This window comes from Salvia splendens, chromosome 1 (genome assembly GCF_004379255.2).
Source record: "Salvia splendens isolate huo1 chromosome 1, SspV2, whole genome shotgun sequence".
Lineage (NCBI taxonomy): Eukaryota > Viridiplantae > Streptophyta > Magnoliopsida > Lamiales > Lamiaceae > Salvia > Salvia splendens.
Window position 1 is genome coordinate 31747133 of NC_056032.1, and position 18634 is coordinate 31765766.

The following is an 18634-nucleotide window of genomic DNA, read 5'->3' on the forward strand; positions in this document are numbered from 1 at the left end:
CCAGTACTCCTAACTTGATCGCGATGGTCCGCATCCCAGGAGTAACGGCAATGGCATGTGTGGGCTACTTCTCGTCATGAGCGTGCAGAGAGCCAATTCCTGAGTCGTTGTCGACGAGGGCCATCTCTTCTTTTGCTTGTTCAAGTGGCGGTGGTCTAGGTTGCGCGTTCTGCTCTCCTTCTTCTTCGCTGGTCAGTTGATCAGCGGCTACTGCTGCTGCTAGTGCGGCTCTGTAATGAGTGGTAACTACGCAGGCTTCCTGGACTCTCCAATGAGCGTTAGTGCCTCTGTATATAAGAGGGTGATTCTGAGGGTTGCCGCGGTGGTACCTTCTCATCAACAGAAGAAAAAACAAATGAGAAAAGAAAGAAATAAAATTATATACACCTATGCGCTACACACGAACAGAAAATAACACCATGCTTCCCCGGCAACGGCGCCATTTTAGCAGAGGTGCGAAAGTGCGGTTTTTCTTTTGAAAGGCTTGATTCAAGTTATATGGAAGAGATAACTGAACCGGATGGATCAGTTAGCAAATGTCGTTGCCACTTGATCAAGTTGATCTCGCTTTCGCACGCCACCAATGTAATTTATAAACTCCCAGTTTTGCACTACTTTAACAGCAAAACGGCAAGTTCGGGGTCGATCCCACAGAGAAGCTAGTGTATCAAGTGTGTGAGTAGTGAACAGGGGGTTGGCTTCTGCCACGCTTTACTCTTGGGAGTTTTTAACTACTGATTTTAACTTAGGCTGAAAAATAATTAACTACTTGCTCAAGGGAACTTTAAACTACTGGGTCAAGTAAATCTCACACTGGAATGAAAATTAACTACTCAGAACAGTAAACACGATGATGAAAACGAAAGCAGCTTTGATTAAAACTAAAACTCAGAACAGTTTAGCGTGTAATTTAAACTAAGCTAACACTTCGGAACTACGAAAGCAAGTAAACCGAGGAGATCCTCGGCGGGAAACTTAAGAATACGCCGACAGATATCAAGTATTCTGCAGCGCTCCTTCAATCGCCCTTTCTAACTAAGCATTACTTTATCTAAGCTATCTAGGGAACTGAACTAGAGAGCTAAACTAAACTAAACTAATCTAAAGACGGAAATTAAAAGCTCTTCTAATGTGGTGGCACATCCTCTATTTATAGGCTCGGCACGACCTCCAACTGGATAATGATCTTGGCAGGGAATATTCGCTCATGCTGACAGTGAGCGACTCATTGATTGCTACATGCTCTCCTTCTAGAATGTCGACGCTTTTCCGTAACAGACTCGTGACTCAGCTCCGTCCTTTATATCAGCATGTGTCTTCTTCTAGAACGTTGTCCTTGATAACAGAATGGTGCGCACCACCAGCTCATAGCCTCATGTGTCCTTCTTCTGGAAACAGTGGTCCCCTCCTTAACTGCTTGATTACTCCCCTTGATCAACTCCCCCGATATTTGGCCTTTTTCGCCTATTGTACTCGCTTGATCAGTTTGGCCTTGTTGCCTTGGTCAAGTGGCATTCCTGCATATTTAACACTTGCTTTGCGCGATATACTGATCAAGTAGCGTACATTTTACCCCTAAATCGATGCATGAAATGAGCCTTATCAACCCCCTACCTGGCGATAACGGGAAACACGACCGAATCGGATAGTATGTTTTAGAGTTTTGCGGGTAGCGGGTATACCGGCAACCCGCATGGGTATACCCGTTAGTCCCGATAATACCCGTTATTATTAGTATAGTACAATCTTTTACTCCCTCCGTCTCACTTTAGCAATCCTAGTTTTTTTTCTGCACTCCTTTTGTAAAAAAATAATAAATAATTAAAGTGGAAAAATGGTAAAGTAAGTGCGAGAATAATGTAGAGAACACTCTTATGTACATTATTATCTCTTTTACTTTACCATTTCTTCATTTTAACTATTTATTATCATTTTTATAAAACGAATGCACAAAGGTAACCGGGACAGAGGGAGTAATACTTTATGGAATCTAAGTGTTTTAAGAGATCTTTTGAATTATTTTTATATTCCAATTAATATTTAGTTGAAAACTTACTGGAACTAGCTATAGAGTTTCGCCTCACTTTTATTTCTAATCTATTCAAACTTAATTAGGAAATATTGTCGGCTATTAGGGTTTTCAAATTTTCTACTTAAGTTAATTAGTGGTAACAAATATTTTATGTCTCATAAATTAATTTTCTTATAAATAAATTTTCGGCTAGGGTACGGGATACTCGACATGGGTATCGGGTAATCCCGATATATTGCGGGGCGAGTATTGGGACAACAAATTTGACTGAAATCGGGTACGGGTACCACGGGTAACCCGTTTCGCCACCCCTAGTCTAATATACTATTCATCTTCAATATACAATATTCTAAGCAATAATCTAAAAACCATCTATATATAATATATGGACAGAAGAAGGAATTTATATTGGCAATTTATGTCTAAATTTCCATCAGTGCATGAGAATATTGATATATTATTTTCCAATTTATCGACTTTCAAATAAATTCAACCATGCTAGTGTAATTGGTTTTCAAAATCGTAACTAAATATTAAAATATGAATTGTAGATTTCCATTTCCAATCTTTAACTTATAGGAGTACAAAATGTAATATAAAAAATTATTTCCTAACTATTGAAATTGATAATAGTGAAAGAGGAGAGACTCTTGAAGATAAAAAAGAATTCACGAATGTTTAGTATAGATTTTAGATTTTAATTTTATGCAGTATGTTTTATATACTTTAAATTTTTGCATTAATTCATTGTAGATGTAGAATTATTAAGTAGTATTATAAAATATAGTACTCCCTCCGTCTCACAATAAGAGTCACATTTTGCCATTTCGATATATTCCAAAATAAGAGTCACATTTCACTTTTACCATAAATGGTAAGTAGGTCTCACATTGTACTAACTCACTTCACTCACATTTTATTATAAAATCAATATAAAAAGTGGGTCACATATTCCACTAACTTTTCCAACCCAATATTCTTTACATTTCTTAAATTTTGTGTCCCACCAAATGTGACTCCTATTGTGGGACGGAGGGAATAGTATATAATACTAACTTACATTGTTTGCTTTAAATCTGATTAACCTGTTGGGCTAACCTGAAACTTGAATGATTAGGGTTAGGATTGAAAATGTATAATCCAATAAAATTCCAATCTGATTAGCCCACGTCCAATTAACCTACAACCTGAATAGAATTGACTCGACCCGCTGAATTGACTCAATTGACATCCCTAATTTTATGATTATACATTAAAAGTCAATTCATAATATGATCCCTCTCCCTCATTTTCAAATATCATCATCGTTCACCACAAATTCTGATACGATCATATTTCCCCATATCTTATTGTTAAGTTAGTATTGATTTACCATATTTGTTGCGTATGATATTATTAGATTTGATATACTTTATTGTTAAGATATTATCGTATCCCACATATTATAAATATGTGTGGAACCTTTCATATTATTCATTCATGAAATAAAAATAACATTCGCGCAGCTTTTCTCTCTTTCTTCAATATCAAACCCTAATTCTTGTTGTGCTTGACCGACATGCAATCGTTCCCGCGACTTCACGGAGGAATTGATCCTAGTTCTTGTCGTGTGCGATCGACGGGCAAACGTGTTCGCGACCTCACGGAGGAATTTGTGCGAGTTTAAGGAGCACATCCTTAACAACTGGCGCTTTCATTGACGAACTCACTTTTCATGTCGAATCGTGCGACTGGATGCACAGAATCGATGACAGGGACTTCCGCTGGTGTCATCGTCGGGGTGAGTCTCGATCTGCGTCGACTCCGGCGTTGGATACACCAGCGCTGGCGTTCGAACATGTACTCGCATCGTTGGCGCGGCTGGGGGTACGGCTTGATGCGAGGGAGCGCCGCGCGGCAGTCGGGCGACCACTGCCGCGGCCGGAGCCGGATCCTCCATATGCGGATTGGCAGCGGAGGAGAGACGATCCTGGGCGGCTGGGCGCGATCGTGTTGTCGGCAACGACGGTTTCGTGGAGGCCGCAGTTAGGGATTGGTGGCGGGGTCTCTTCAATGGGAATGGTCGGCGCGAACTCAACAATTGGAGTTGGAGCGCGATTTCAACACTTGGTCAGAGGGCGTTAGCCGTAACTGGCGCGTCGCCGTGGGACCACAACAGGGTCAACGCGGGGCAGAATGACGGAAGGCAGCAGACAGCGTGGGACATCCCTTGGGCACGACATGAAGGTGTGGGTTACTCCGAACCGCCCCGTTACGACCATTATCGTTCAGACAGACCACGTTACGAGAAGATGAAACCCTCGTGCTTCGACGGGTCTGATGCAGTCAATTGGATGTCGCGCGTGCCTGTGGTGGTTGGCGAGGCTACTGAGTTCGGATGTTATGGCCATGGCTCCAGTCACATCCATTTTCCTAAATTGGAGTACAATCTGAATAGTTATGTGTGCGGGAATGAGCGTGAAGTGAGTAAACATAAACGAGAAAACTCTTATTCAACGAGTTGGATGACGCAGATGGAGTATTCATATGATAACGCGAGAGATTTTGGTTATTTTTCGGAATGTCGAGTGGCGGAAGAAGATTGTTGTGATGAACGAGAAAGAGTACATTCCACGGACTCTATATTTGAGACAGAGGCAAAGGAAGCCTTCTTAGTTCATGATGTGGCTACTTCAGATGCAGAATATGTAACTATCCCGACCAGTGACTTGCCAAGTGATTCACGTAATATTTGGGAAATTAGAGCTGGCAACCCCGATATTGGGAATGAAGAGGAATATGATGAGAATGGAGACGAATATGATGAGAATGATTTAGATGAATGTGATGGGAATGAAGATGATGAGAATGAAGATGATGAATATGATGAGAGTGATTTAGATGAATCAAATTTATCCTCGTCTACTACTAACAGTACTTCCAGTGAGGAACACCTTATTGTTTTTGATAAATCAGATTTATCCTCGTCTACTGACAGGGCTTCCTGTGGGAAAAACATGAGCAATAGTCTTGGATGCGTGGCCAAGCTTTTCGTTTTGGGATGGAATTTTGCCGACCACATTGGGTATCCTTTGTGGATTGATGATGGAGGTGATGAAGGGAGATGTTCAGCTATTCGTTGTGCGTTTGATCCAGGAGGAGATGTCTCTCAACAATTTTTGGCTTTCAACTCTCGTCGTTGCGTCGTGATTTCCACCTTGAGCACAAGGTGGATTTCAACCGTGGGGGAGTTGATACGATCATATTTCCCCATATCTTATTGTTAAGTTAGTATTGATTTACCATATTTGTTGCGTATGATATTATTAGATTTGATATACTTTATTGTTAAGATATTATCGTATCCCACATATTATAAATATGTGTGGAACCTTTCATATTATTCATTCATGAAATAAAAATAACATTCACGCAGCTTTTCTCTTTTTCTTCAATATCAAACCCTAATTCTTGTCGTGCTTGATCGACGGGCAATCGTTCCCGCTACTTCACGGAGGAATTGATCCTAGTTCTTGTCGTGTGCGATCGACGGGCAAACGTTCCCGCGACCTCACGGAGGAATTTGTGCGAGGTTAAGGAGCACATCCTTAACAAATTCCTCCATAAATCCTCACATTGCACTCATTCTCACATCCCCATAACTTATTTCACATTTTAATCCACACAAACAACTCCACCTGGGGAATTTTCAAAGTCCATCCTTCGTAGTCTTCTCTTTATCATACTACACACTAACTTGTACTCATAATCCTTTGTTAGTATATTTTGAGCTTATAAGCCTTTTTATTTGTTGAGCTAATCTATGGATTGGGATTCCTTGAAGCTTTATGTGTGGAAATCACTTTGAAAGAAGAAAGAAAGGAAGTTGTGATTAGAATGACAAAAAGAAATAAAAAGAGAGTAGAAAAACATGCAAAGCATGAAGAAAGAAAAAATGTGAAAAATTTGTTGCCTAGAGAAAAAGGTTAGTTACTAAAAAAGAAATAGGAATGAATGAAAAAACTGAAGGAATTTGAGAGATGGGAAGTGTCTAGCCTAGACACGATCTGAAATTCGAGTTGTCAAAATTAAGTTGATGAAAGTTTCAATTTCGGAAATTTAGTCACTTTAGCCATAAACTTCCTCACTTATCCATAGAGTCTACATTACAACCTAAAAGAAGACCTTTCGGATCCTAAATTTATGGCCATACCATAGTGGAGGACAGTGTAGATTTCGAGCAAGAATATGGTAAATTTTGCATATTTGAATGATTAGAAAGTTTATTTTTATACCTATACACTTTGAGAATGCAAGGATCATACAATTTATCTTGAGTAGAGCATCAACCTAAGGTGATACACGAGCTAGTAGTGAACAAGAAGGCTTAACTTGATAGAGATTGTATTGAGATATGCTTTATTTTATTCCATCTTTCTGAAACAACGATGATGTCTAATCCCCTTTGAAACTAAGTTTTTTTTTTTATTTATTTCTTTTGTGCTCGAGGACTAGCAAATAAGTTTAGAGCATTAGCAGTGGCGTGGAATTCCCGGTGGAATTCCCAAAAACACCTCCTGCCACGTCGTACGGACTTCCCACTGCACAGTGGTGGAATTCCCCTGCCGAATTCCCGACGGAATTCCCACATTAAAAAAAATTCATAAATTCACATAATAAACAATTTTCGGAATTAAACAATTTACGAAAATAAAAATTTCAAAAAAAGAAAAGTACATTTTACCAAATTAAAAAAAATACATTTCAACGACGACCCCTTTGCTGCCACACATCTTCAATAATATCGTTATGGAGTCGAACATGGGCTTATTTTTGGCACATGTCGGCAAATGCACGGACTCGATCGACTTCTTCATGAGGTATCCCATGCGTACATTGCCGGTGGCCACGCCGTGGCTTGGACCCGCAGCATCAACATCATCATTGGCCCAATCAGTCAGTGCTGGACCTTCATCTTCGACAATCATGTTGTGCATGATAATACATGCGTACATGATGTCGGCGATGCTGTCAACGTACCACAGCTGTGTTGGACCCTTCACTGCCGCCTATCGAGCCTGGAGCACACCAAATGCCCGCTCCACATCCTTGCGCGCTGTCTCCTGACGTTGCGCAAAGTATATCTTCTTTTCATTTACTGGGCACCTGATCGTCTTCACAAAGACGGGCCACATCAGGTATATCCCATCCGCCAAATAATAGCCCATGTTGTGCTGGTTGCCGTTGGCGATGAAGTTGACGGCCAGACTGACGCCCATGCACTGGTCGTTGAAAAGGGGCGGCGACTGGAGGGCGTTGATGTCGTTGTTCGACCCGGCTACTCCAAAATAGGCATGCCAAATCCATAAACGGTAGTCAGCTACTGCCTCAAGGATCATCGTGGGATTCTTGGCCTTGAAACCAGTAGTGTACATCCCTTTCCAGGCAGCGGGGCAGTTCTTCCACTCCCAGTGCATACAATCTATGCTGCCTAACATCCCCGGGAACCCGTGCTGATTCCCGTGCATATCCAACAGAGCCTGACAATCTTTGAGGGTAGGCTTCCGAAGATACCTATCCCCGAATATCTCCCTAACGCCCTGACAAAAATACTTCAGGCACTCTCGGGCAGTCGTCTCGCCGATGTGGAGGTACTCGCCGAACATGTCGGCCTCACCCTAAAATACCCGTATCGACGCTCTAAAGCACCCACGATATGCAGAAAGAGCGGACGATGCATCCTAAACCGTCGCCGGAATAGATTCTCCCCAAACCGTAGCTCCGGCGCAAAGTAATCCGCGTACAACCTACGGTGGGCAGCGAGGTGGTCTCGGGGTACTATAGTGCGACGGTGGATGGGTCGAGGCACCGCCGGCGCCGAGGCCGCTTATTCCTCCCTCTCCGCGGCATCCCGCACACGTGCGTGAATCAGCCGCATCATGTATTCATAATGCCCATCACCACCACTACCACTGCCACTACCACTACCGGCCATTACGGATATATAAAAGAAATTTAGAGAGAGAAAAACTTGTTAATACAAGTGGTGCAAATAAAGTGAAGTTCAACGGGATGTATTTGTAGGAACCGAAAAAAAATATTTAATGCAATAAACGAGAATTCTGCGCGGACGTCCGTAGGAGTCAACGCAATGGCAGACGTCCGCACGGAATTCCGCGGAAAGCCGCGGAACTGCGAATTCCTCGCGGGAATTCCGTATCCGTGCATGATACGCACAATGGCGGACGTCCGCCACGGAATTCCCGCACGCCAGTTGGAATTCTGCAGTGACGTCCGCCACTGCTGATGCTCTTAGGGGGTTTGATCATGTTGGATTTTGCATGAGTTATTTGTTCATATTTGGACAAGAATTGACATGATTATATCTTGCTCTCTACTATTTTGGTATCTTGACTATTTTGTGTGAGATGTGCAAGAAAACATGATAAAACAAGCCAAAAAACACATTTATCACTCAAGGCAAGGTGGACAAATGAAGGAAGTTAGCATGTCAACAGTATAGGTCTGGCAATATGATCTCCAAATTCTCTTCAAAAACCAGAATTCTCTGTCATCGAAAGAACTTCGTGTGGGTACTTCGCACGTGTTAATCGTAGTCCGATAGAGAAAGTTATGACCGTTTTACGAAGACTGTGCAGGGCCGTGTCAAACCAGCGACTCGCTGACTTGGAGCAGAGGTCAGAACAGTCCCAGCAAGTCGCTGGGTGCGAACCAAGCAACTCGCTAACGTGTCCCAACACCTCGGTTGCTATTTTTGTGATTTTTACTCATTTTTCGAGTCTAGCTCCTTCTACACTAAATATTGTCATAATGAAAAACCCATGATTTCTTAGCCTCAAAACACAACAATTCACGTTCATGCCCCAAACATCATTTTTTCAGCCAGAGCAAGATGAAGGCACCCGGAAGGTTTGATGCCCAATTGAAGACTTCCATTTGCACAGTTCTCTCTAACTCTTCTCTGTTACATTCATTTTTCTTGTTGTTCATGTTTTTTAATGTTTTCCACCAATTATTTTACTAAAATAATGTTGAACATGCATAGCTAAATACTTGTAGGGTTTTTGGTGAAAGACTACAAATTTATGTTTTGATTTATATAATTGAATCTTTTTACCTAGCTCTTGTGATTGTTTTAATTGTTCTAGCGCTTTTACTGTTCTTTTGCCTAATCATCATGAGAACTCTGTTCGTTTAGCTAAATTAATCGAGAGATAGTTAATTTTACGTGGTAAAAAGAACAATCATCACTTTGATTATCTGCACTCAAGAGACGAGATCCTTTGTGAGGGCTTGGGCCAGAGGAGTTAAAGGAGTTAGAGTGTAAATTGGAAGTAGACTTCCATAATTAGAATCTAATCTACCGGGTAAGTGCACTCGAGAGAGACCTTATCCTAGGGTTGCGACTTTCCTAACAATCCTAAAGACACAAAATAAGTAATAGGTTTAGTTATTTGAATCAAGGTTGAGACTTTGTAGTTGGATCCGGAAGCTCTGTTTTCCACCATATTTTATCAAAACTAAAATGCCTTGTGCTTTATTTACTTTTATGGCTTTAGTTATTAATTTTAGGATTTATAGATTGAACAGACTAGGGGTGACAAATCGGGCGGATTTGGTCGTTATCAGGTCAACCTGATAACGACCCAACCCAATAAGGCCTAACCCGAATCTGACCCATTAAGAAAACTCTAAACCCGAACACGAACCCAACCTACTACCTTCAAACCCAAACACGACCCGCATCCGACACGAACCCGTTAATGACACGATATAATTTGGGTTGACACGACACGATAACGACCCGAATCTGATATTACATCATTATAACCTAATATTACACGATTAAATCTAATATTACACGATCAAACCTTATTTTTCAACCTAATTTACACAATGAAAATTAAAGTAAAATATATATTTTTAATAATAATAAAAATAATAATATTATTTCTTAATGGGTTATCCGCATCCAACCCGAACCCAACCCGGAATTATTGGGTTCTTAACGAGTCAATCTGATAAGGACACGAACTCAATAAGACTTGATCCAAACCCAATAATTTCATGCGGATTCGTGTCGTGTCAAAAATTACCAGCCCTAGAACAAACCTCATTCCATAGTCTAGATAGTGAACAACACCAATTTAAGATACTCAAGTGCTATTCAGTCCATGTAGATATGATACTTTAGTTTGTCTTTACTACGATAGCTCTTTACACTTGCGGATGCCCCTCGCGTCGACTCAAAATCTCCAATTACACATGGGCACCATCTTACCCTGATTTACAAGAGGCCATTTTTCATTCTTGACATTTATTTGAACATTAAAAAAACTTATATCCGTAATATAATAATAGAATAAAAGCAAAATGCTTGTCTAAAATGGCAGGGTCGTTTCTTTTTCTTCAGAAAACACAATTTGGACTCATTTGGACACAGATGTCCCTACTTCCCTTCATTCCTTTTGCTCATATTTCACATCTCGCATAACAAATATAGTAGTAACACTAATATTTTTTGTGTTCCTGAAAAATACTATACCATAATTTCTTTTCGATTCATTCAAACAAATTTGTTACTTTCATTTATGACAGTGCGAATCACATAACGCACCGTCAGTTTTTCCTCAAAATTTCTATAGAATTAGTTTGAAATAAAAACTAAATCTTTAACTGTGAATTTAATCGCAGTGAAAACCATTTTTCATCCGTTCAATAGACAAGGTAATTATTCCATCTCCTAAAGTGCTTTGTTTTAATAGTTTTTCATTTCTGTCAAGTAGCCGTTTATTTAGCATAATTTATAAGAGTAATCATTATGTAAAGAAAGTTACTCTCTTACTAAAAAAGATTAAATGACCTTTTAAGAGTTTGACTCTTGGAATTAATACTAGAACGCAATAAACGGCGAGGATTTTTCTGTGAAAAATATATTACTAATAATTTACAAACAATAGTCTTATAACACCATAATCCAAAACTAAGATTAAATCTACACCTTTGAATTTTGAAATGAGTGGATAAAATTAGAGCTCACAAATTTCAATAAATAGTGGATAAAATATCAACAAAAAAGTAATATCGTCATTATGTTATCATATAATAATTTTCATATGTTTTTTTTTCATATCAACATAGTGTATTACAAATATTAACAATATGACACGAGGATATCAACACAAGTATAAAAAAATATCAACACAGTTTTATTGGTATTTTACACACTATATTGAGATTTTACCTACGCTATATTGAGATTTCTTTTTGCATTTCTTATAAAATGTGTTTATCAACATATACGAAAATTGAAATACAAATTATCAAATTTCACCACCCGAACATCATCGGAACATATGCAATTGACATCTCGTTGGAATCCTTATAAAATTATCTTTAATTTGATTTATTTTTTAAAAAAAATAATTTAAATCGAGATAGTTACGTAAATTTAAAGTTTTGAGAATAAAAATTGGAAGAAGTTATATCGTAGGGTGTTGAAAAAACAACTTTTATTATAATTAAATGCATATTGTAAATAAATTTTGATTTCATTAATCACATTTATCTGGAAAATAAGTTCAAACTTAAATTCTCTACCTCCTGAAATTAACCGCATAAAAAGGAACAAACAATGATCCATAACTTTTAAGAATAAAAAAGAGTGAAGGAGAAATATAAAAAGGAAATATATACCAACAATGATTAACTTGATGTTGGCTAAAAATGTAAAGGCGACTGGAAAATTGCTCCAAAGGAATAAAGGGGAGAGTGGAGCAAATTAATTAAAGAAAATAATAAGATAAATAAAAAAGAAAGTAGAGAAAGCGATTTGAGGATGCAACACATTCAGATTTTACAGAGAGAGAGGAGAGTGTGCTGTAAATTGTAATGCGTGATTTGCTTTTGCTTTCATTTCAGACAGGAATCTTTTGAAAATCTAAAGCCACTCGCCAACACATGTAAAACAAATTCTAGTTACATGTGAATTTTTCCTTTCTCCTTTGATGTGTCTGAACGAATGAAAAATTGTAATACTCCCTCCCCATTTAATTTGAGGTATTTTTATTGGGCACAAAAATTAAAAAATTATAATGAAATCTAAATATGAGAGATAGTAAAAGATAATACTCCTTCCGTTCCAATTAAGATGACATAGTTCTATTTTTAAGTAATTTTTTCTCTTTAATTAGTACTGTCAACTACTTTTTCCTCTTTAATATTCAACTCTCTTTCTCCATCCATTTAATACATACACATACTCTTTATCTCTCCAATTAGCTATGTTAATTAACGACTCTTAAAATCTTGTGTCGACTAAGAAATGTGTCATTTTAACGACGACGGAGAAAGTAGTAAAATACAAAAAAATAAAGTAAGAGTGATCAATATTTGTTTTTTTTCTTAAAAGAAAAAATAATTCAATTTAAAGACATCTCAAAAGCACTAACTCATCTTAGTAGGGAAGGAAGAAATAAAAAAACATTTTAAATATTTTTATGTATATGAAATAAATTTAATTAGAATATGAGATACAAACAATAATACTGTTATACAGTCGAGTAGAGTAGAGAAGAAAAGATTTTAAAAGAAAGAGAGAGATCGTAGTAGATTATATAAAGAGAATAAGTAAATTTAGTATCGCAATCTCTCCCCTCTAAAATTTGATAGTTTGATTCTCAATACGTTGTGCAAATGCGATGTTGCCGGCGTAGGTTATTAACATGAGCGGGGGGTGCACAGCATCAATCACTCACTCCATATGAATACCACCACTTCTGCAGACCCAACTGCGCCCCCACCTCCGCAACCGCCGCGGTCATCCTTCAGCTGCGATCGCCACCCCATCGAGCAATTCACCGCATTCTGCCCGTCCTGCCTCTGCGAACGCCTCACCACCCTCGACAACTCCTCCTCCAACACCCCTTCCTCCTCTCGCCGCCCCTCTTCCGTCGCCGCTGCCGCAATCAAATCCCTCTTCTCATCCACTTCCAAGCCCAAGCCCAAGCCCTTAAAAGCCACCACCTTCATCCCCGAACTCCGCCGCTCAAAATCATTCTCCGCATCCAAGAATGAAGCTTTAGGGCTATCCTTCGAGCCCCAGAGGAAATCCTGCGACGTTAGAGCCAGAAGCTCTCTTTCCACGCTCTTCTCGCTCCACGAAGCCATTAACAACCCAACCTCTGCTTCCACCCTTCCTTCCTTTTCATCCAATCAAAGCCATCAAATTAGCAAAAAAATCGAATCTTGCGTAGTCGGAGAAGTCCAAAATGGGGAAAGTTTCAGAGATCCTCCTCAAAATGTAGAGGAGGGAAGAAGTATTGCATTCGTGGACGACGAAGGAGATGAAATTAGGCCTGTTCAAGATTCCCATTTGGAGGGTTTGAGAAAATCGGTGGAGTTAAGCTTAACTAGCGGCGAAATTGTGGAGGAAGTGTTTAGTTTGAGTACCATGAAGGATCACATAGATCTCAATTCTCAGGAAAAGAAGAGCTCAGGAGGGAAAATTTGGGCTGCTGCATCTGTTTTCAGCAAGAAATGGAATAACTGGAGAAGGAAACACAAGGTGAAAAAACAGAGCAATGGCGAAAACCTAGCTACATTGCCTGTTGAAAAGCCGATTTCGAGGCAGTTTAGGGAGACTCAGTCTGAGATTGCTGATTATGGATTTGGGAGGAGATCTTGCGACACCGATCCTAGGTTCTCTCTTGATGCCGGGAGGATGAGCTTTGACGATGCACGATACTCGTTCGAGGAGCCTCGTGCATCTTGGGATGGCCATCTCATTGGGAGGAGTTTCCCGAGAATGGCGCCTATGGTCTCTGTGATGGAGGATGCACGCCCTGATATGCAGATTCCGGTGGAGGAGCCGACTAAGAAGTGTGGTGATGATGATGATGAAGGTGTGCCCGGGGGGTCATCGCAGACGAGGGAGTATTATCTGGATTCTTCTTCCTCGAGGAGGAGGAAGAGTCTTGATCGGTCTAGTTCGATTAGGAAGGCTGTTGTTGCTGAGAATGATGAAGTTAAGGTTTCACCGGTGGCGAAAGGATTGGACTTGAACTCAAACTCTGTGAGAGATGATCTCTCCGAGACGTTTGAATTGAGCAGCGGTCTCAATCCAAGCGAGGGGAAGGAGGAAAAGAAGTCAAGGAGATGGAGCTGGAAGATTTGGGGGTTTATACAGAGACGGAATGGTGTGAGCAAGGATGATAGGGCGAACGGGGTGGAGAGGTCGTTGTCTGAGTCGTGGCAGGGGAGGGAGGGGAATAGGAGCATGTTGAGGAGCAATAGCAGTGTGAGTTGGAGAAATGGGAGTAGCATTGAGACTAGTGGTAGGAGATCGAGTGTGGAGGGAAAGAGGAGGAGTGAGTTCGTGGTGGAGAGTAATCGGAATTGGAATCGTAGTGGTAGATATTCGCCTAAAGAGATCGACAACGGGCTCCTCCAGTTCTACTTGATGAGGGGAGGCGGGCGAGGAGGGGGGATGGGGAAGATCAAGCCGGCAAACTCGCAGCCGATGGCAACAAGTTTGCTGCACCTCTACTAAGATGGCTTCTCTGCTATGTTGCTATGAAATTTAGAGCTGGTTGGGAGCATGTTCATCTGTGTAATCGCATCAGTTATATTGTTGTTTGCTAAGCTTTATCAGATTACTATGGAGTTGGTTTCTTGCAGTAATTAGAATTTCTCTTGTTTTGGGTGTCATAATATGATCTTGGTTCAATCTTGGAAGTTTGATACTACTATGTTTCAAGGACTCATTGTATGTTTGACTGGTGTTGTGCATCATATTCTTTTCTTTTTCTTTAAATTAAAAATAAATTTAAAGGTCATCGGGTGCATAAGAAAATAAATATACTTCTTCGACGTTACAGTGAACTCGAACCTGACACATTTGGTCACACCGACCTTTGGTATCATATTCTCTTTTCTTTTTTTCTTCTTGGAGCTGTGTGCTTTATAATTATTTATCTGCTTTTGTGATTTTAGATTTTCAAAGGCGAAATTTTCGGAAACATGAATATGTATAAGCTGATGGCCCTCTCAGGTCCCATTTGAGTTTTCAAATCATTTGTATTTTGTTGTATTCGCGAGTGTATCAATGAAATACTTTCTCCTTCCCAGCTAAAAATGATAGATAGGAGTACTTTTTCCTTTTAATTTATCCTATATAAAATGATATAATATGCATCTCTCTTTCCATTCAATACTAACATTTATTTTTTATCTCTCTATTTATAATACTCCATTCTCGTCCTTTAAAAATAAACACGCTTTCTATTTTGGTCCGTCTCTTAAAAATAAAAACTTTCTATTTTAGAAATTTTCTTTCTCTTTGATAAGGTGTGATCTCCTTCTCTCCATTTAATACTAACACTCACATTTCCTCTCTGTAATGGACTATATTAACCTCATAAAATTTGTTTGCTATGAAATGTGTCAATATAATCGAAATAAATAGAGCATTAGTTTGTAAAATAAAAGAAAATGTAATGAAAGAGATGGTGGAATTGAATTTGGGAGGTGATTATGTTAATGATTTTTGGCAATGATTACTGTCAAGGAGGACTCATTGTTGTTAGTCATTATCATAGGAACAAACCAGAGTGGGGAATCCACCAAAAAAAGAGAAACAATAATTTGGTCGATGCAAAATTTTCAAATTGGACAAGAAAATTCTCTCCAAATTTGTACATAATTGACTTGGTACAAAGGGAATGTCAGGTTGGCAGCATCTAAATTTCATGCCATTAGCGTTCACATTTTAAGGGCATTCACATTGGGAGAGGCTTCCCGCCGAGCCACAATTTCATTTCACATCAATCATTTTTTTAATTTTTTGCCCATATTGCAACTCATACAGTCTCAGGAGACATTTTCTCATTATGCCTCTTCTCACACTTCTTGCATTACTTTGCACTATTTATTGTTTTACTTTAAATTTGAAATACGAGATAGTATATAACAAGAAATTGCTTCATTAATAATCAAATAAAATTACAAATTCTAAAGATTTTAAAATTAAATATCACAAAAATAAAAAATTACAGATAAAACTAAGATGGATCTGTGAATGATGTTGTTCGATCTTCTTAGTGAGTACGCGCACCATGACATTCATGGTGCAGTTAGAGCCAATTCGGGCGTATCATTGGCTATAAGGTGGTCCATATGTTGGAGGGAGGGTCACATTTTAAAAAAACCATGGAAATTCTACCAAGAGACCGGTTGGGTGGGGTAACACAATACTCGCACTTCCTGAGGAGGTAGCAATGACATGAAGTTATCGGGCTCCTCCTCTGCCTGATTGAGGAAGTAGTCGCTAGCGGTCGAAGTTTTGTTCTTTTCAGCGCACCACTTCTAGCCTCGGATCCCTGAATTTGGGGCTCCTTTGGAGAAGTTGACAAACGTCCAAGAACTTAAAGACCTTCTTCACATCATTGAAGAAGACCATATTCGGCTATGTCGGCCAAGTTGTGCCACATCTTCTAGGTGTTGGCATAGATGCCACCGCGACCAGTGCTTCCAAAGCATTTCGTACTCATGCTTGATATAGCCTCTGAGCGTTGTACTTCTTAGTAACCCGGTCCTATAATATCTGGAACAGCTAGTTGTTCCTGATAATGGGGTCCTCAGAAACATTGATATAGAACCTCGTCAACGCTATCGTCTGTTCGGAGTTATACTCTGGTCTTCTTACCCTTCCACAACTTCTTGTCTGTCTCCATTTCACTTATTACATAGTCATAAGTTTTCTATTTTGAGAAATCCCACTCACCGCTTGAAAACCACCCTCACCTCTCCTCGCCCGTCGCAGCTTGCACCTCCACAACGGTCATTCCGAGCACCCACACCTCTCCTGGCGCCCGTCAGGACACCCTAATGCATACATGGTCAAAATGAATTAGTTTTATTTTCATTTTCTTTTACGAGTCAGGGTTTCCTAAAGTTTAAGCTATTTATTTGCTTTCTTATTTAATTAGAATAAGTAGATGGAAAGTTGTTCATTAATATTAATTCACTTTGATATTCTTTCCTTCTACCGATTAGGATTTCCTTTCTAGTTTAAGTTTTATTTATTTTTTATGTTTACAATGTCTTTTGCCTATATAAAGACATTATTGTTGGACTAAAAAGATATACCTTTGACGATTAATATTATGTCAGAGTTTTATGTCTTTTGAGTGCTCTCTTGAATTTTCAATTCATATAGTTCTTTTATCTAACTTATCAAATGAATTTTTCACAATCATTTATGGTGTCATTCACTACTTATCACAATTTTTGAACAATATTCCTTCGTACCCGTTGTGGCGTCATTCATTCACCCTACCAGTCCACTGTATTCAGTCCATCCATTATGTTCTTAGTTGATTCTTCGTCGGTCTTCAGTTAAGCAATGAAGAATCATATCACGATCCTCCCCAAGCATCAAGCCACTCGCTCACCCATCTACAACCTGCCACAACACAGGGGGGGGGGGGGACACCAATCTGTTGGACTCGCGGCTCCACGCATAGGAGATCAAATCTAAATTCACAATTAATACTACAAGTTTTGTAGTTAAACACAACAGTTAGAAATATTTATTTATTGTGCTATTCAATTCCAGTGTTTGATAAGTTTTAGCAGTTGAATTCACCATTATCAGTATCCATGCATATTCCAATTTAATACGAAAACAATTAATAATAGAATGGTTCTACAAAAAATCTAAGAAATCTATGTAAAACTTTACATATTTTTCGTGTCAAGAGAATTATATTTTCTACATTTATAATTCTCTATAGTAGAGGATATAAAGTGTAACCGATTGACAAAATGAACACTTATTTTCTCAAACAGTGACAAAATGATTTGTTGGAGTATGTATATATACTCCCCCAGTCTTTAAAAAATAAACAAACTTATAAATGGCACGGGTTTTAATGTGCAATTGATAAAGTAAGAGATAGATGAGAAAAGTATAAGAGAGAAGGGAAAAAATATTGAAAGTAATGTTAGTTAATGTTTAAGAGAGAAGAGAGTCCACATTATTAGTAGTGTGTAATTGATTAAAAACTTTTCATATTTAAACTTAGTTTGATTTTGAAGATGACCCAAAATGTTTAAACTAATCTACTACATTTTTTAGGATGGATGGAGTATATTATTTCATAGGCATACAACGAACTGTATATAGCTGATGATTAACATCATAATTTCCCACAAACCAAGACCACTACAGAAAAGCCAGGACCATGATATTCCATTATATATTGAACCTTTAATTAGCATGTTAAATATAAATGATATAGTAATAAGATATGATAATGCACCTAACACATGCACAACCTCTAAATAAAAATGGATATTTATATATATGAGTGAAGGAATCCAAAGAAAGAATATAGAGTTTGGCATGTTACTAAAGTCGCACAAAGGAACATAGCCAGTGAGAGATTTGTAGGAATATTTTCTTGGGGATTGACAAATATTTCTAATTAACAGATCTTTAGCCGATCACTTTGACTGTTTTCAAGGGTTAATACAGCGTGATTCAAAATAAACAAGGAAAAAGGGCTTTTGCGGTGCCTACTTCTTTTTCTTTTCAATTTT

General features: G+C 38.9%; 1 protein-coding gene across 1 annotated transcript; it reads left to right on the forward strand.

Annotated features, from left to right (window-relative positions):
• The first annotated feature begins 12586 nt into the window (after positions 1 to 12586).
• Positions 12587 to 14824, forward strand: LOC121798226 (protein OCTOPUS-like). Its single transcript, XM_042197132.1, has one exon. It carries the CDS (start codon positions 12795 to 12797, stop codon positions 14580 to 14582), a length of 1788 nt encoding a protein of 595 aa, XP_042053066.1. The 5' UTR covers positions 12587 to 12794; the 3' UTR covers positions 14583 to 14824.
• The last annotated feature ends 3810 nt before the right edge of the window (positions 14825 to 18634 follow it).

Bases quoted from the DNA above. Each gene is read 5' to 3' on its own strand.
- LOC121798226 (XM_042197132.1), top strand. From the start codon at position 12,795: ATGAATACCACCACTTCTGCAGACCCAACTGCGCCCCCACCTCCGCAA.